This window comes from Zingiber officinale, chromosome 9A (assembly GCF_018446385.1).
Source record: "Zingiber officinale cultivar Zhangliang chromosome 9A, Zo_v1.1, whole genome shotgun sequence".
Lineage (NCBI taxonomy): Eukaryota > Viridiplantae > Streptophyta > Magnoliopsida > Zingiberales > Zingiberaceae > Zingiber > Zingiber officinale.
The window spans coordinates 41,688,639-41,707,732 of record NC_056002.1 but is presented as its reverse complement, the minus strand read 5'-3'; the positions used below and the strand labels follow the sequence as shown (position 1 = coordinate 41,707,732).

The window sequence follows — 19,094 nt, the reverse complement described above, 5'->3', positions numbered from 1 at the left end:
ACTCCCTGTTGAACTTCCAATCGCCAAATGTTTAGTCAACCATGAGTCATTTAAACTTTTCGTATTATGCTTTCTCTATATTAGACTTCTTATCACCAAGTATCTGGTCAATCATAATCCACTTGAACTTTTTTACCATCAAGTATTAGGTCAATCTTGACCTACTTAACTTTTTCTCAATTAATTAATATATTGATTAAATATTAAAATCTAACTAAGTTAATTCAAATTTAGTCAATCTAAACTGATATCGATTGCATCAATAATACAAGTAAGGAAACAAATATTATAAGAAAGTAATTGAAGATAAATTTAAGATTAGTTCATCGAAAAGAAATTGAAAGCCTTCGAAGATTAGAAAATATTAAAATTTTGCACGTTTATAATGAATGAAAATAAATTTAAAAAATTTCGGAATAAAAAATTCAAAATTTACAAATTTATAATAAATAAAATTATATAATAAAATATTCATTAAGCATCTTTAATCAAATAATAGTTACGTGCATGCACGTTACACGTGTAATATAATATATGAATACATATAAATTAATATTCAAAATTCATAAATTAGACTTAATAAGGACAACGTTCGAGAATCCTAGCAACAAGCTACTGTGCTACTGTAACATACTCTCTCTCATTAAAAAAAATTAATTTAATTTTTTATATCATATATTAAACTGATAAGAACAGATACTATACTTTATTTTAGCCGAAAGGTTGAGAAAGACATGTTTTCTAATGTTGTCGACCTAAGATATTTATAGAAATTTTTCTATTCGTGTTGTTGTCCATCTTAAGATATGAGACTAAAGATAAGAATGATAATACATATTTTTTATATAAAAATAATTAGAGAAAATTATTATTAAATTTTAAAATCATTTTCACACCTTTTTAATGTGAAAAGAAAAAAAATATTAATGTAATTTAATTTTAAATTTTATTAAAATTAGTTAGTGAAGTTCTAAATTCTTAATTAAATAATAAAATTATTTTCGTTATTTAAAATATTTATGTTCATAATTACTATTAAGTTAAAAAGAGTTTAGAGTCTTTTTAAATTTGATTTTGGGGTTGCATTGGGCAGAGAACAAATTAGACTAAATAGAATAAAAATATTATTTAAATGTGAAAATAAATAAATGGAAAATGAAGAAATATAAAATAAAAATATTGGTTAAATTATAAGATGAAGCCTCCGATACAAAGAAAATAAACGTTGACATGGACAACCAAACGGCAACCCAAGTCATCACCGTCACCGTCTACTTCGCCGCCGGCCTCCTCATCCTCCTTGTCTACGTCGCCTACCTCAAGCGCTGGTGCCGCCTCCGGCGAGATCTCCAGAACAGCGGCGGCGGCGACGACGCGGAACCAGCCATGGATGTGGCCGTGGCGGCGCCAGAAACGTTGGCTGAGGCCGAAGCCGCTCGTCGTCGCCGTCAGATCCTGGAGGCGATTAGGGTGGTGGTGGTTGGCAGCAGTGCCCAGGGGAATGGAGACGAGGAGGAGGCGGACTGCTCGATCTGCCTGTGCAAGTACGAAGCAGGGGAGGAGGCGCGGGTGCTGCCAGAGTGCTGCCACATGTACCACAAGGCCTGCATCGACCCGTGGCTCGTCGTCTTCAACGGCCAACGCTGCCCTCTTTGCTGCGCGCCGGTGGTGTCGCCGGCGGAGAAGCCGCAGTAGCGGCGCTGGTTCATTAATGAATGACCAAACGAACTCCTTTCACAGTTCGACTTTAATTTCCTTCTTTTTTAAAAAAATATTTTTTATTGGTAATGATTCAAATTTTTAAGTATTGTTTACGTTTATTTCATTAATTTTTAATAGAATTTTTTTTTAGATTAGAATTTTTTTTTTTAACTTGGAATGACAGGGCATACTGCAGTTATAAAAAGGCAAGTAATAAAGGGTTAACAAAAGCTTCTCTTAAATAGAATTGATGAGGAGTATGATTATGAATGATTAAAGGTAAAATTCATAATATATTCATCTCAAGAGGGATTATTTATCTAATCTTTAATTCTGTCCTAATTAACTCAATCTTATCTTATTATACATATCAAACGGAGCTTAAGTGTTAAAATTCCATCAACTAATCTTTCCATCCTAATTTAAGTGTTAAAATACTGTCCTCCAAAATATTCATCCTTTTCATTATTACAAAGCATATTTCATTTTTTTAAAAAATAGATTAAAAATACACGATTTGATCAAAACTATTTTAATTGAAATATCAAAATTACTTTAAATAAGTTCGATCAAAACTGCTTTAATAATATAAAGTTAAATTAATTTTAATCAAATTAAAAATGCTACTCTAAAAAAAATGCCTTGATTTTGCATATACCATTTAAGTTTATTAAATTGTTACATTTTACCTTCTATAATTTATTACATAAACACAGTCCACTATAATTTTAAAATAATTTTCTTCTTTATTATTGTATACCCTATCAATAAATTGAGAATATATTTGGCATTAAATTTAAATGGTCAAATTAAATAGGTAGAATAATATAATATTTTTTTTCTCCATAAATTCCTTTTATCCAACATCATACATTATTACAACATGACAAGTGAGTGAGGTGTACAGCCAACAGAACAGTTCTAATCAATCAAAATACGAGAAGGCACGGAACAAAACAATCACACTAATCATAATACTTGTGAGTTTAAACCAGGTCACTTGTCTAACTAAACAAATTTTTCTTGTAGTGTTTTCTAAACAAGTTATCAGTAGTTCTAGATTCAGTATCCGTCATCCAAAGAGGTGCATCCAATATATAATAATAAGAAAGCTCACCAATTTCGAGTGAATTGGCTGTAGCCAGCCTTGTGTAAAGCTCTAAGATTCAATAGTGTTCCTAAACTGAAATAGCTATTGCTCGCCCAGTAGCCAATGCATAATCTAGGTTCTAGTATCCAAATCAACATTAGAAGCGACATGGCTTCCATGATCGGTGTAATTAGCTGCGCCACTGGATTGACCTCCACTCCCTTTTGGGTTGTAATAATGTTTGGAGTAAGTAGAGTCATGATACCTACTCCGTCCGTTCTGGTAGCCACCATTCCCACCTCGGCCACCACGACCATTGTCATGGTAGCCCCTCCGGTTGTCAGGACCACGAATGCCACCTTGGTTGTTGTGGTAAATCCCGCGTGAATTATATTGGTGCTCTCTCTGCTCCACCTCCCTCAGATTTAGGTCTTCTAAATCTACTTTCTGATTTTCTTGCTCCTGGTTGGAGGCAACAACTGCTCCATAGCTTACAGGAGGGTCTGTCGCACCCTGCAAGTGAAACAAGACAGAAACAATTGAAGATCAATTTTACTTGGATAGAAAAACATCGAGTTGTAATGGTTACCATGTTTAGTTGTTCGTCAACAAGGCTAACTTCATGATCAGGGTGAACTTCACTTAGTTGAAATTCTTGCTGTTGATCCTCCTGTATCAAGATAAAGAGAGAATATATAAAGCTAGGAATAGGAAAAATTCAAGAGGAATATATTGTCAGGATATATAATGCATTTGGAATAGATATCATTAAGGATTTAAGAGTAATTGGTGCAGTCCGGTTGGTTTGTTTGTTTGTTTATCCAATGTCTAGTCTATATAATAATGTCATAGTAAAGGCAACGACAATACGACATGATAAAGGAGATCCGTTCCAGGTTGTCCTACTCTCAAATTCAAGACGAATGTATTGTCAGGATATATAATGCATTTGGAATAGATCATTAAGGATTTAAGAGTAATTGGTACAGTCCGGTTGGTTTGTTTGTTTGTTTATCCAATGTCTTGTCTATATAATAATGTCATAATAAAGGCAACAACATGATAAAGGAGATCCGTTCCAGGTTGTCCTACTCTCAAATCCTCACGCCTCCTTCCTTCCATCTCTCCCGATTTCTAATCCTTCACTTGGTATCATAGCAAACTGATCCTATACTTCTTTCTCACTGTTTTCCTCTTCTCTTCTCTTCTCCTATCCTATTACCACTTTTCTTTCGCTTCCCTTGCTTTTCTTCCTCTTCTCTTGTACATTCTATACTTTCTCCAAGTCCTCATTCTTCATCTTTTGATTCTTTCCTACATATACAACCACCTCTCTATGCAATTGACAAGCTCTTGGGCGTAACATAGACAACTCTGCCAACTGCTGTTTGCCTTTCTTATCCTCGCTATAGCTCATCGCCAACCTTCAAACGCTTGGTATCAATCTTCAAGCACATGGAAAGAACTCTATATAGGCTGAACTCTATATAGGCTTCTCCAAGTACAAATACCATAAATGCCATGTTAACTCAAATTAGCTACACTGAAGTTTAAGAGAAAGAAAGATAAATTCCATCCGAAGAACCTAAAAAAACATCTAATGACTGCAGAAAAAGGCTCCAACCATATACTGCTTGGAAATTCTGATCATTGCCAAAAGGTTCTCACAGTTACAAATGAACTTTTAAGTTTTACTTCTTTATATATGCAGTTTTAGCTTCACTTAATTCATTACTAACTGTTACAAGATTGAATCAAAGGCCCTATTTCCTTGAATGGATAAGTTGACCCCTGACAAACAGAAAAAGAACGAGACATAAGTCAATAGTTAGATCATCCTCTAGTTGTTTCCTTCAACAAATAAAAGATGAAGACCAGCATTTAATGGGATAATTTTGGGCATCCATCCTTTGTTACTCATCCACCAACATTACAAGACTAATTAAAATTTGGTGAACATACAAAATTATCCATTGTCTATGTATATATGCATTCAAGGAAATAACTCAAAGGAAAATCTCTTTTTCATCCCATCCCACCATTCTTCTGTCTCTCACATGTCTATTTTTTTTTCTTCTGATGAAGGAAAGAAACTAGGAACTCATTCATTAAACTAAAGGATGATATTTTTTATTATTGGATTTCTTAACAGAATAAGGTGCTGCAAAATATTTTACAATCATAGAAGTATAAATTATTTCTATGCTATAAGTTTTCAGTTTACTGGCTCAACTGTTAAAACCAATATCCTAGTAATCTTATTGGTTCAATCTCCAGTCCAATGTTCAAAAGATTAGATGGAGGTGCTAACCATATTATGTTTCTAAAGTATAAGAACATGCTTAAATGAAGGAGACTAAAGTTTTGCAGGTTGTACTAAAAACCTCCCCATCTGACCACATTATTAACACGGATCAACCATGGATAAAGAGAGATTCACTCAATTGTTTTGCACAGCTTCAACCACTAATACTGAGTCACAGTTTTTTATCATTAATAATATTTATTAAAGCTAAAATTATAGGCATGATTTTTTCCTGGAGTGAACTTAGTTATCAAAAAATACTCCCCCATTCCATGAGCAAAACCTCATGAACCCTTGATAAGAAAATCTGTTCCATGATCTTTATCAAAAATTATAAGGTAACCTACCCATGTCCAACAGAGTCTTAACTCGAAAGAACCTAGAAAATCTGCAACAAGAAATGTCCTAAATAAAAAAGAAAGGTTTTCCAGATACAAATTGAAAGACATCCTTGAAGGTTAGGTCCACCATGAAACCTAGAGCCTATAATTGTTTCCTTAAGAGTGATGAAATGGAGAGACAGAACTCGAGACTTGTACATTAGATGTACTGATGCAGCAATCAAATGAATGTGTCTCCAATTACTAATCTCATGGGATAGATCTTGCAAGAGAAAAAATAATCACTGAAATAGAAACATTGCATTATTGCTATAACGAGAGGAGCCTCTCTTATAGACCTTGTAACAGACAAATCTCATAAGACTCAGGCATGCTAACGTAGGTTTACTAGAAATAGAAAAATAAAAAAATAATAATAAAATTATATCCGAGTACATACAAAACAAAATTTATATTTTAGACCCTCCAGAATTAAATAGCATTTTAGGCCCAAAATTGGTTTGATTTTGACTGAAGGAGTTTTAGCTTAGGCTATTTTATTTACAACATTCTCCTCAACAAAAACTTGACATGATTAGTTGTTGCCATCTTTCTCTTGGTTATCCTCTCCAATAAATGAAACATTGCAAATTCTCAAAATATGGAATTGTTATCTGCATCTCAACTATCAGTCCAAAATGTCTGGAAATAATGCTGTTGAGAGTTGACACCAAAACTCAAGGAAAGCAAGCTTAGGAAAATCAACAGCTAAAAACAAAGGCTAAATTTTCCTTAATAGAACTATCAAAAAAAAGTTTTATATTGGTACAAAAGAGCCTCACATGCTTGATTTGTCATCTTCTTTGTTTTAGTTTAGTTTGATGTTTTTGACTCACTGTTGTGAAGGATTCAATAACTATGAGTTCAACTTATGATAAATGGCATGTTATAAATTTCTTGAAGGGCGTATGTCCACAGAAGGTTTTCTAGAATTACGTCTTGGAACTCAATTGAAGATTTATTTGTCTTAGGAAAAACGTCTCCAATTGAGGTAGGAATAGTGTTGATTATGTGATCAGTAGCATGTTTGATGTGAATCACTTGTCTTTTTTTCTCAGGAAAAGGCCACTAAATGATGTAGGGACTTTGATTATCATCTCTTTAGGTATTGAACTTGGAGTCTTCTGGATCTGTAATTTCTTTTCAAGTTAACGGAAGTCATCAAGTGACTCATCTAAATGATTTTTTTTGAAAAATTTAGAAGCTATTTAATCTTAAAGGCTGATAATTGGATCAGGCAGGGACTCCAAGGTAGGCATTACATTGAAACTTTCAGTTCCCTATGAAGTTGCATCTGAGTGGGGACATTAAGGGTTTGATTTGTTTTTATGACTAGTTTTCTTGAAGGTTGGTTAAATAGGTTTGCAGATTAAGCCTGATAGTCCTCTCCTTATGTTTAAAGGCATATGTATCTTTCCTTCCATGGTGTAAGAGGTCATACAACCAAGTTAGAGGCAACATTCATGGGGAAGTCATCGCACCAAATTTTGTCAATAATCACTTATTTGGATGAACACTAACAACCTATCTGTGAATCATAAAGGGGTTTGATCCACCTAAGAAGTTTTGTATGAGTGAGACTTGGGTGAGGATGTTGTCAAAATGCAAGTTGTATCTTAGTGATGGAGGTAGTGGAGATTGTAAGTACTCCTTATGATTAAGTAAATGTAAAAATGCCTAGATGTAATAGTATTAATCCAATACTTATATATGATACATGTGTATGGTTAGAGGGGTTACCTAAGATGTAATACTTGAATCTACCCCCATAAATACATAGAATATGTTTATCCGACTTCCACCAACTTTGACAATTTTACAAGTCTTATTCCCATATTTAATCAATGTATCGAAGATGATCATGCATTCCCACATGTCATCTAAAGGATGAGGCACTTCATCTGGTGAGGGTGTCAACAGAATACAATGCACATTATGTATCCTAAACTTATATCTCCAATGATTCATCTAAAGCATTAACGTCTTCCTCTACATCTTCCTCCATTCAGTTGTCAATGAAGAATGCTATTAGGAGTTTCCTAGACGTGCACTGATGTAATTGCAATCAGAATGCATGGTATAATTTGGAATGGTATTATCTAAATGATATATTTGTGTTGGGGTTTTCCCTTAAATAAATTAACAAATGGTTTGAAGAAATTGATTAATCTGCAAAAGACACCTATTATTCAAACTTTCTATGTTGTCTAATCTAGTCCCAATGGATCCAAGCCCCCATTACTAGCATATATATTTCTCTGTGTTGATGATGGTTACTTGGGTGGATAACTAGAAGAGGAATAGAGGGAAAGCATTACAAAAATGCACTAGTCATTTTATGACCTTTCCCCTCCTTATCTCCCTCCATCTCCTATCCATCCACTCAAGTGAATAAAGTTTTAGTTTTCCACATGCCTTATAACTGAATTGAAGAAGAAAGAAATGAATCTGAAGGTCTCCAATATGAATTTTTTTTTCCCATTTTTATTTTGAGGAAAGGGAAGACCAAAAGCCTTCCTATCATGTGTATGTTCATAAATATGAGGTCCATAATAAAATAAAATATTAGAGATCTCTCATGTGATCAGTCCACAAGAATCAGAAGCAGATGTACAAATTGAACATAATCATGAAGATTAAGCCAACATAAGCTTGCCTACATGCCAACAATGTTGACACCACCCTGTGGATGCAACGAATTTCTAAAATTTCATTTTCAACCATTCACTTTCTACATCATTCCTTGCACAAGGCCATGATTGTGAAAATAGACATGGCTAAACCCAAATGTTATACCTGGCGATTGAATAATTGCAAAAAGTGGTGAACTGTAATTCAAATATCAATTAAAACTTAGATATCAGAAACAGCACAAATAAAAAAATCAAAATGACCTTTTAGTCAAAATTCAAATATCCACATTAAATCCACACATTGCAGAATCACAAGTATCTCATGGGGAAAATGCAATTTGGTGGAGCTATAGGCATGTAGTTACTACAACTACAACAACCAAGCCTTTTCTAAGGATGTAAATGAATCAAACGGTTCGTGAGCTATTCGGAGCTCGATCGGTAAAAAGCTCGTTCGAGTTCGTTCGTTTATCTTATCAAGCCGAGCACGAGCTCGATTTCAAGCTCGACAGTTTTATCTAGCCGAGCTCGAGCTTAAGGATATTCAGCTCGTGAGCTCGCGAACATGTTCATTTATAGACTCGCGAGCCAAAAAAATAAGCCTTAAACTGAGCAAAAAAACGAGTTCTAAAACGAGCCAGAAAAACGAGCTCTAAAATGAGTCTTAAAATGAACTTTAAAATGAGCAAAAAAACGAGCTCTAAACGAGTCAAAAACGAGATCTAAACAAACCCGAAAATGAGCCCGAGCTCGCTTAACGAGTTAGGCTCGTTAACTTTGATAATCGAGCTAATAACGAGCCGAGCTCAAATTGTTCGCGAGCTTGATAATTCTAAAACGAGCCGAGCTCGAGCCTTGTGATAAAAGCTCGATTCGAGTTCGAGCCGAGCTCGAGCCCGAATATAACTTAAACGAGTCGAGCTCGAGCCTAATACTGTTCGGCTCGGTTCGGCTCGGTTCGGCTCGTTTACATCCCTAGCCTTTTCCCACTAGGTGGGGTCAGCTGTATGAATCCTTTTACGCCATTGAGCTTTATCTCCTACTATATCATCATCTATATTTAAATAAATTTTATCTTGTTTTATTGTTGCTAATCAAGTCTTTTTTTAATCTCTCTCTTCCTCGTTTGATATGCATGTTTATCATAGTTTCGCATCGCCTAACTGGAGCATTCATTGGTCCTCTAAATACATGTTCGTACCATCTTAAACGTATCTCTCGGAGTTTTTCCTCAATAGATGCAACTCCGACTTTCTCTCTAATGCTCTCATTTCTTATTTTGTCCATCCTCGTATATCTACACATCTACCTTAACATCCTCATCTCTACAACTCTCATCTTCTGCTCATGTGCTCGAGTCATGTGCTCAATCCCTCCATCGTTTTGCAAAAATAATCCTAAATATTTAAATCTCTCGATTCCGAGCAACTCATCCTCTCCTATCTTAGCAATTATCTCATTACTTTTAATATTGCTAAACTTAAATTTCATATATTCTGTCTTTAATCTACTAAGCTTAAAACCTTTCCCGTCCATATATTCTACTAAGCTATAGGCCTGTAGTTGATGTAACATTATTGACCCAGCTCTCTTTTGTACTACAAATGTGTATTAGATCTCCACAATGCCCACTCTCTTCAATCACATAATTGTCATGATTTAGGTTTAAAACCATCAGAGAGCTTCCAAAAGTAAGGGTTTTGGAGTCATTTTAACACGCATACTAATGCTTAACCTGTACACTTTGATGCACTAGTGGGAATCAGGGGTCAAACATGAATAACTGGAATATGTAATGTAGCAGACCCACAAAAAAATGCAAGAAGAATTTGCTCTTTTTCCAGCATAGTAACTATCCTACATTCAAACGAAACCATAGAACTAATGGTCGAGTAAACCTGCTGCCAATACTGTTTGATTCCTATGGAGTATTGCAGGTGATATATTCATTCAACATTAGTTGCTCTACTTTTCCAACATAAGCCAGATATCGATAGTCATCTTAGAACTAAGATCATTACTTCCTGATGATTTAAGGATGATTATGGCAATAGAACAATAATCCATAGCTATTAGGACCTATTTTGTCCACAATTGGTGCATGCCAAAAACCTAGTTTATGAAAAATTGAAATACTTAGCACTGTTTCTACTTTAATAATTTCACTTCCCACGGTATCAGTTGAACCATTGGTTAAGCATATGAATCACAAAAACCTGACAGATAGGTTGAATGAACAAAAAAAAAAAAAAAAACAGGTGTTTCACATTCACCTGAGGCACAATGGGAACTTCCACATCTTCAGATTGAACCATTGATGAGGGCACAGTCATTGATTCACTAAACTGAACCTGACAAGAAGCGCCATACTTTCCCACAGCAGCTGCGAGATCACCAGGGGCCTTCATCTCTGGCGTCGTGGTGAAGTAGTCTGAAGCCAATATCTTGTTCAACTTTTCTCTCAATCCGGCATCTGAATCGTCCACGAGATGTAAGTCAAAACCAACAAAGGAAGTAGAAAAAAGAAACCTATCAATCCCATAGCGGAAAAACACGAACATGTAAGAGATGCCCCAGAGTGGATAGGTTGATCAGCGTTGACAAGCCAGAGCTTCGCGTGCTGAAGGCAGGCCTGGAGAGTGTCCTTATGAGAGACGCCTGAGTAGACCGACCGCGAGGTGACAAGGGAGGCAAGCCCCGATATCGCATCAAGATCATGCTCCCTCAAAAGGTCGGTGGCATCATCCGTCACGTAGTCGTAGGTCAAGCAGCAGCCACGCTCGTGCATCCTGGTCAGCATCATCGCCGCGAACTCGCTCTGCGGCTTGACATCGAACATGCACCCGAAATAGACCAAGGCCAAAACGTCCATCACGGCCCGATCCCGCTCCTCCTTGACACCGGCGGGGACAGGGATTTCTTCTTGAGGGATGGGGGCAGGGGAGGCGGCGGTGAAAGCGGCGCGGTCGAGTTCCTCCTGGACGGCGGCGGCGAGGGGCGCCCGGAGCTTCTCGTACTCGTTGATGAGAATGACGATTGTGGGTTTGGAGCGGAGGAATTCTTTCTGCTCCTTGTTGAGCAGCTTCCCTTGGGCGAGGGTATCCTCCATCTGCAAGATGCGGTTGAGTTTCTTGCGCAGGGAGCGAAGGCGCTTTTTCATCATGCTCATCACAGGTCCGTGGGCCAACGCCGATTCTGCCACCGACGACGCCATCACGTCCTCTCTGCTTCGCCGCTCCCCGGCGTGATACTACCAGAGCAATCTATAACCTCTTCCGTCCACTGGAAGTTGCGGAGGCGGCGGCCCTTCGCGATGGCCAAACAGGGGCGGTAAAGAGCAGAGCGGCGTCGAAACGGGAACAGGGGAAGAAGAGGTCGCATTTAGCGATCTGTTTACTTGGGCGGAAATATTTGTTGGGCAAAAATCTGAACGCCCATTAGTTGCATTGTTGTCAGATGTGCATCCATTTGACTTGCTTTTTTTTTGTTCAAGAATTTGAGATTATGAACCGGAATTTGATATTATGGACCGGATTAAAGGGTCTAGGGTTTTTAACTTTGAATCCCAATCAGCTGACTAATTCCAAAAGGGCATTTTTGTTTTTTCAGAGATCACAAGCCGACGTTTCTCCTTTCCGCTTCAACTCTCGCAACTACTTCAATTTTCCTCTTCAAATATCAAAAATAAATTCAAAGGTATGTAATAGGATCTTGAATAGAAGATGAAATCAATGTAATATTATAGGGGTTTTAAATTTTTCAGCCCGAAGCTTTCATTTAAGATTTTAGAGTTTTTACAACATTTAGAATTTACTAGAATCTTGTAGCAAGCAGCAAAAGTTATACAGTGTTAGTCATCTAAATTCTTTAGATGTGAACATTAGCTATTACAAAGAATATACAGTGATCTACATAGTGTAGAAGTTATTAGTTTCTACATGGTGTAAAATCTAACAGAAGCTAGCAGCTAACTTTTATACGTAGTAGAAACTAGATAATAAATTCTATTTGAATACATTGGTAATTGATATAAGTTCAATTCACCTTATTGTATCTAATGGAGTTTGCTTAATTTCAATATTGTGAATAAGAAATCTTGTATTTGTGTTGTAGGTCCGAATGATTTCAAAGTGATTTTAAATCTTTAAGTGATAATTATAGAAGTGAAGTCTTACGGGCATAAAAAAAACAAATATAATGGAAAAGTAGTTTGATATAGTTCAAGAACTTTATAAAGTTTGTGGAACCTAGTGAGTAGCCGGTCTTACTGTTTAAAAGAACTTCATTTGCATAGGGCCTAGACATTCCAAACAATTTACACATAAGAGGATTACATATTTCATAACGGGAATGTTGAAATTAGATGTTTCATATTTTAAAATATAAGGTGGAGCTTCTCAAGAAAAGATATTTCTCTAATAGTAGCACTACATCATGACTATGGAGATATAGTTCCTATAGATATATATACTTCCGTAGGATATTGAAGCTCATTTTAAAGATGGAGAATGTTCAAAGAAGGATATTGAAAATTTGCTTCAGAAAATTAAAAGAGAAGAAGTTATTAATGTTGACATTCTGTATTGTCAATTGTTCATATTGTATTTTTTTTTACGTGTCTATTTTTCCACTACTAGCAATAGATATATACTATCTACATTATTACTAATAGATTATATAGATTATTTCGATAATATAAGCAAGTATAATTGGTGTGAGGCCATATATAAATACATTGGTGGCAACATGACCCTTCAAATAGAAGCCATTCGAAACATTCTACCATTGAGAGTAATCTAGAGGGTCTGGAGAACACACAAAAACCAATGCTCAAAGGCTTTGTATAAATTAATAAGTTTGAGCATTACAACTATCGTTTGTGTGATTTAAATCCTTAATCAAGTATTTTTCACAATAGGTTTAGATGTGTGAACATATCACAATTATAAAAATCAATTAGTCCAACTGTCTTTTCGAGAATTGTCTGTGGGAAGTGGCTTATCACACGTGCAGCATTAATAAAGAAGATGATAGAGGCCCTTGTATTAGAGAAAATACTTATTGAATTAAGTCCATCAATATTAGAATTGCAATTTATATCTACTGGTCTCTTGCTATCTTTCCCAGTTGACGAAGAACCTACAAGAGATCCAGGAGTTGCAGAAGCAGTCTCAGGAGTTGCAGAAGCAGTCTCATGCTCAGACTAAAAAATAAAAACAAAATGATTAAGGACGATAAGGATGCATATATAGAGTCTCTCCACAAGCACAAGGTAGAAGTGGTTGATTTATTAGATGTTAGCTAGAGTCCTAGAGTTAATCATTTGATGATTGTATTTTGGACTTGTTGTATCATATTCTATATATAAATAAATACATTTGATTTTTGGTTATTATACTTACTTGTATTGGTGTCAAATAAACTAAGTATAATAATGTCCTTGAGCAGACGGTTCTCACCTATATCAATCGGTTAGTTGAACCGATAGTGAGATGATATAGGGAACACTACTCTTAATCATTCCTAGTCGAGTATTAACATTCAGGGACAATGTTAATGCAATAAGACTAGCATGTAGGTCAACTCGATGACTTGATCTCACAAGTCATGGATATAGAGATATCAAGTAGACACATGAGTATGCATTGAAGAATGTATACTGAATGACCCGCTATGAGAAAGTATCATGGATCGTTATATGAGTGTCATATACTTTCTCATGTGGCTATTAGTATGACTACTAGTCCTTAGACCTGAAGTCACCATGGTTCCCTACATAAGGAGTTATGTACTTTGGTTTCGTCAAACGTCACCCGTACCTGGGTGGACTATAAAGGCGATTGCTGGGTATGTAACAAATTATGCGGAGGGATGTGAGTGATGTAGATGTGATCTATCCCTCCTATATGACGGGAGAGACATCGATATTCTTGATAGAGTGAGACCACGAAGTGCATGACCATGCCCAAATGAGTCAATATGAGATATTGAGCTCATGCCCAAATGAGTTAATATGAGATATTGAGCTCATTTGATTTAGTGAGTCTACTTGGAGTTCAAGATTTAGATTGATTAGAGGATGACACGGTCTATGCCTCATATTGATCAATCTAGATGTCTAGGATAGAAAGGACATTTGTCATATATTGTGAGGAGTCACAATTAGTAGTCACAAGGTGATGTTGGATCTCAACATTCTTGTAACTTGGGTAGTAATGATGTGTTGCTAGATACCGCTCATTACTTATGCTCCTAAATGGGTTTAGGGTCATTGCCAACGTTACAAGAACCTATAGGGTCACACGCTAAGGACAATTAGATGGAGATTAGGTTCATATGATGAACCAAGAGGATTAGATTCATTTGATGAATCAAATTGGATTAAGAGTAATCCTAATTGGGCTAACTTGAGTTGGACTCAAGTTGATTCATGTATTCAATGAGTCTAATTTAAATTATGACTCATTAGATCAACTTAATTTAATGAATTAGATTCATTATATTAAATTTTCATTAAATTAAATTGGTTTGAATCAAATGGTTAGATTATATCAACCATGGAAGAGATTTGGTCAAGTTTGACTTGACTTGAGAGGAAGATAAAAGTCAAGTTTGACTTGACTTTATGCCACCTCATTGGTGAGTTGGCATTGATGTGGACTAATGATGTTACTCCACATCATCATGGGGTGCCACCTCATGGAAGTTACAAAGCCATTCTCTTTAATGGCTTCACATTAATTGCACTTAATGCAAAATTTGGGGGTTACACTTGGGAAGTGGCCAGCCACTTTTTAATGGAAATTCAATTCATTTTTCTCATTCAAGTGCTTTCACATCTTCTTCCTCTTGGAGCTCTTTCTTCTCCCTCTCCTCCTCTCTTGGCCGAACAAGACAAGGTGCTAGCACACCTTTGTTTGGTCTTCTCCATCAAGGATTGTTCGTGTGGATACTTCTAGAGGACCGTACGCTTGACGGTCTAGAGATCCGGCACCTTGGACGAGCGGGATTCGCGAAGGGCGCGCTTCAAAGGTATAACCTTTTTCTTCATGTAGATCTAGAAGTAGATCTAAGTAGAAACTCGTACATGTAAAATTTTGAAATCTATCCTTCGCACGAGATCCAGTGGCATGGGTGATTCGGGGTTTCCGCGACGCGAAAATGCGGTTTTCGTGGCCCGAAAAACCCAACAGTGGTATCAGAGCCACGTGCGAAGGCGTGTACGAGTTTGTTTTTAATTTTATGAAAAAAATAGCTTCTGTGATTTTTTTGTAAATTTAGGTTTTTATAGTTTTTATGGGTAATTTTCTCGTAGAAGCGAAGCACAAGTGTTTCGGCACTTGTAGGCTTCCGCTACCGGGAAGATTTTTTCAAAACGGCTTGCTTTCGCCCCAAATCTTTTTGGGATAGCGGGCTAAGGCGCTGTTAGATCGCAAAGGAACCCTCGCGATGGTTGGATCGCGGGTAGGGGCGCTCCCCCTGGCCCCGCAAGGGGATTCGTTCCGCGATTGCGCCCGAAAATCGCTAAACGGAACCGCCGGGAAATTATACCCGGAAAAATTATAAAATAATAAAAAAATTACAGAAAATTATAGAAATATATAATTTTGAATTATATATTAATTTTGTGATAGTCATGGCCCAAACGACCCAAATTGGATTTGGAAATGTGTTGTAATTCATAATACGGCCTACGTGCCGTTATGTTATGTGCGTGCCATATTTATTCTTTTTATTTATTTTATTTTCACGACCTACGCGTCGTGCCTTTCTCTTATATTCTGATTGTAAATTAGATTTAGACTCGAATGTAACTCGAGTTTCAAAATTATAATGTAATTTTGAAGCGGTGGAAGGTCCACACGAGACGGAGTTACGAGGAGGGCGCGAGCAACACAAGGTGGTCAAAGGAAGAAGCTTGAGAAGCTGTTGAACTTAGGTTGACCATCCGATCTTCTCATTGGCTTGAGAAGATCGTAGTAGGGCCATGATACAATCACAAAATAATTTAATTAATTGCTTATATGTATGTGATGCATGTTTAATTAAGTAGTTAATTAGTGCCTAGCGATTAGATTAGATCTAAATCGTGCACATGATGCATCCCACGATTAGATTAGATTTAAATCAAGTATTTAATACGCATCATCATTTAGATTAGATCTAAATCACGTCAACTTGTAATGCCTACCATGCCGTGATACCTACCACTACCTCGATCGCATGTTGTTGTTGAATCTGCCAAAGCAGAGCAACACATACTATCTTGGTAGGGTACGGAGGGACAATTTTGGTCCCACCTATCAACGCATGGGTGAGTACAACTCAATTAGATTGAGTAACTAGTTAACTCAATCGGATCGAGTTTAACTATAGGCATTATCCAATGGTTGGTAGATATGTCAAAATCATGCTTATATTAATTCTTGGGCGTATTAGCCAAAGCTAACTCAAGTTTTAATATAAATGAGGATTTTAATCCTATAAATAAGAGTTGCATAGAGATGTAATTGGTAATCGTTACCTACCGATTATACTAAGTCTTGGGCGTATTAGCTAAAGCTAACTCAAGGGTTAGTATGATGTGGATCTTGTCCCACATGAATTATAGAATTCAGTGGGAGCATCATTTAGTTAAAGGCCTAATTAAATGATCAAGAATATAATATTTATTTCTGCTTTTATTTCTGTTGTAGATTACCATAATGTCGAATACGAAAACCTTCTCCCTGCGATCTGTCCTTGAGAAGGACAAGCTCAACGGAGCAAACTTCCTGGACTGGTACAGGAACCTGAGAATAGTTCTCACCCAAGAACGTAAACTGTACGTTCTAGAGCAACCTATTCCGGAGGCTCCTCCTGCCATTGCCCCGCGAGCTGACCGAGATGCTTTCAAGAAGCATCAAGATGACGCATTAGATGTGTCTTGTCTAATGCTCGCGACCATGAACTCTGAGCTTCAGAAGCAACACGAGTTAATGAGCGCTTATGATATGGTTGAACATCTTCGTCAACTGTATCAAGGTCAAGCGAGGCATGAGAGATTTGAGATCTCAAGGGCACTGTTTCAGTGCAAGATGTCAGACGGGGCTCCTGTAGGCCCATATGTACTCAAAATGATTGGGTACATAGAGAACCTACAAAGGTTGGGATTCCCACTTGGCCAAGAGCTGATTACTGACCTAATCTTGCAATCCTTGCCGGATAGCTACAGTCAATTCGTTCCAAACTATAATATGAACGAAATTGATAAGCCACTACCCGAGCTGCTTAGCATGTTAAGAACTGCTGAGCTGAATCTTAAGAAGGCAAAGCCCCACTCTGTTCTGATGGTTCAGAAACACAAGAGCAAGGGCAAGCCCAAAGGTAAGGGAAAGTCTCAAACCAAGGGCAAAGGCAAGGCACTGAAGCCTAAAGGAGGGGTCGCCAAGGATGCTACCTGCTTCCACTGCGGTTAGACCGGGCACTAGAAGAGGAACTACAAGGTATACTTGGAGGATCTTAAGAAGAAGCGAAGTGAGACTTCCACTTCAGGTATATATGTTATAGAAGTCAATCTATCTATTTCTACATCATGGGTATTAGATACTGGATGTGCTTCGCACATTTGTACTAATGTACAAGCGCTGAGAAATAGCAGGGCATTGACGAAGGGTGAGATAGACCTACGAGTAGGCAATGGAGCACGGGTTGCTGCTATTGCTGTAGGAACTTACCATCTATCTCTGCCCTCTGGGCTTGTACTAGAATTAGATGATTGTTGTTATGTGCCTGCTTTAACAAAGAACATTATATCTGTTTCTTGTTTGGACAAGAAAGGTTTTTCGTTTATAATAAAGAACAAATGTTGTTCCGTCTATTTAAACGATATGTTCTATTGTAGTGCACCTCTGATAAACGAACTCTATATTCTAGACCTTGAGAGCCCTATCTATAACATAAATACTAAGAGGTTCAAGTCAAATGACATGAACCAAACCTACCTCTGGCACTGTCGCTTAGGTCATATAAATGACAAGCGCTTATCCTAGCTCCATAAGGATGGTTTGCTGGACTCATTTGATTTAGAATCATATGAGATATGCGAGTCATGCCTACAAGGCAAGATGACCAAGACTCCCTTTAGTGGGCACAACGAGAGAGCGACTGATTTGTTAAGACTCATACATAGTGATGTATGTGGCCCTTTCAATGTCGCTGCTAGAGGTGGTTATAGGTACTTCATCACATTTACTGATGACTTCAGTAGATATGGTTATGTGTACTTGATGACACATAAGTCTGAATCCTTTGAAAAGTTCAAAGAATTCAAGAATGAAGTACAGAACCAGCTAGGCAAGAGTATTAAGATACTTCAATCAGATCGAGGTGGAGAGTACCTTAGCCATGAGTTTCGTGACTACCTAGCTGAGTGTGGGATTCTATCTCAACTCACTCCTCCTGGAACACCACAGTGGAATGGTGTATCTGAAAGGAGGAATCGTACCTTATTAGATATGGTACGATCTATGATGAGTCACACAAATCTTCCGATATTCTTTTGGGGCTATGCTCTAGACACGGCAGCTTTTATACTCAACCGAGTTCCATCAAAGGCCGTGATAAAGACACCATATAGGATATGGACCGGGAGAGATGCCCAGGTGTCTTTCATGAGGATTTGGGGTTGTGAGGCTTACGTTCGACGTCAAGTCTCAGACAAGTTAGGACCCAAATCTGACAAGTGCTACTTTATTGGATATCCCAAGGAAACTAAGGGATATTACTTCTACATTCCCAGTCAGCACAAGGTAGTTGTGGCAAAGACTGAGGTCTTTCTAGAAAGGGACTTTGTTTCTAGAAAGACTAGTGAGAGCATGTTCAATCTTGAAGAAGTTCAAGATGTGAACAATAACACTGATGCCTCGATGGAAATTGAACTAGAACCACAAAGTGTTGTGGATGATGTTGTTCCACAAGAAGTTGAGGAACAATAACCAGTTCAA

At 37.1% G+C, this 19,094-nt stretch overlaps 2 protein-coding genes and 1 pseudogene across 2 annotated transcripts; 1 reads left to right on the top strand and 2 right to left on the bottom strand.

Moving 5' to 3' along the window:
- Positions 1 to 581: 581 nt before the first annotated feature.
- LOC122022184 lies at positions 582 to 736 on the bottom strand (annotated as a pseudogene).
- A 494-nt stretch (positions 737 to 1,230) lies between these two features.
- On the top strand, positions 1,231 to 1,695 carry LOC122019165 (putative RING-H2 finger protein ATL69). Its single transcript, XM_042576662.1, has one exon. The coding sequence runs from the start codon at positions 1,231 to 1,233 to the stop codon at positions 1,693 to 1,695; it is 465 nt and encodes a 154-aa protein (XP_042432596.1).
- A 955-nt stretch (positions 1,696 to 2,650) lies between these two features.
- LOC122021352 lies at positions 2,651 to 11,510 on the bottom strand. The gene is made up of 4 exons (XM_042579474.1): positions 10,669 to 11,510; positions 10,383 to 10,582; positions 3,381 to 3,461; positions 2,651 to 3,304 (listed from the first exon to the last, which is right to left on the bottom strand). Exons 1-4 carry the CDS (start codon positions 11,321 to 11,323, stop codon positions 2,924 to 2,926), a joined length of 1,317 nt encoding a protein of 438 aa, XP_042435408.1. The 5' UTR covers positions 11,324 to 11,510; the 3' UTR covers positions 2,651 to 2,923.
- Between the last annotated feature and the right edge of the window lie 7,584 nt (positions 11,511 to 19,094).

Bases quoted from the DNA above. Each gene is read 5' to 3' on its own strand.
- LOC122019165 (XM_042576662.1), top strand. From the start codon at position 1,231: ATGGACAACCAAACGGCAACCCAAGTCATCACCGTCACCGTCTACTTC.
- LOC122021352 (XM_042579474.1), bottom strand. From the start codon at position 11,323: ATGGCGTCGTCGGTGGCAGAATCGGCGTTGGCCCACGGACCTGTGATG. The intron at 3,462-10,382 runs GTGAATGTGAAA...ATCTTGATACAG, and splicing joins AAGTTCCCATTGTGCCTCAG to GAGGATCAACAGCAAGAATT. The intron at 3,305-3,380 runs GTAACCATTACA...TTTCACTTGCAG, and splicing joins TTGACGAACAACTAAACATG to GGTGCGACAGACCCTCCTGT.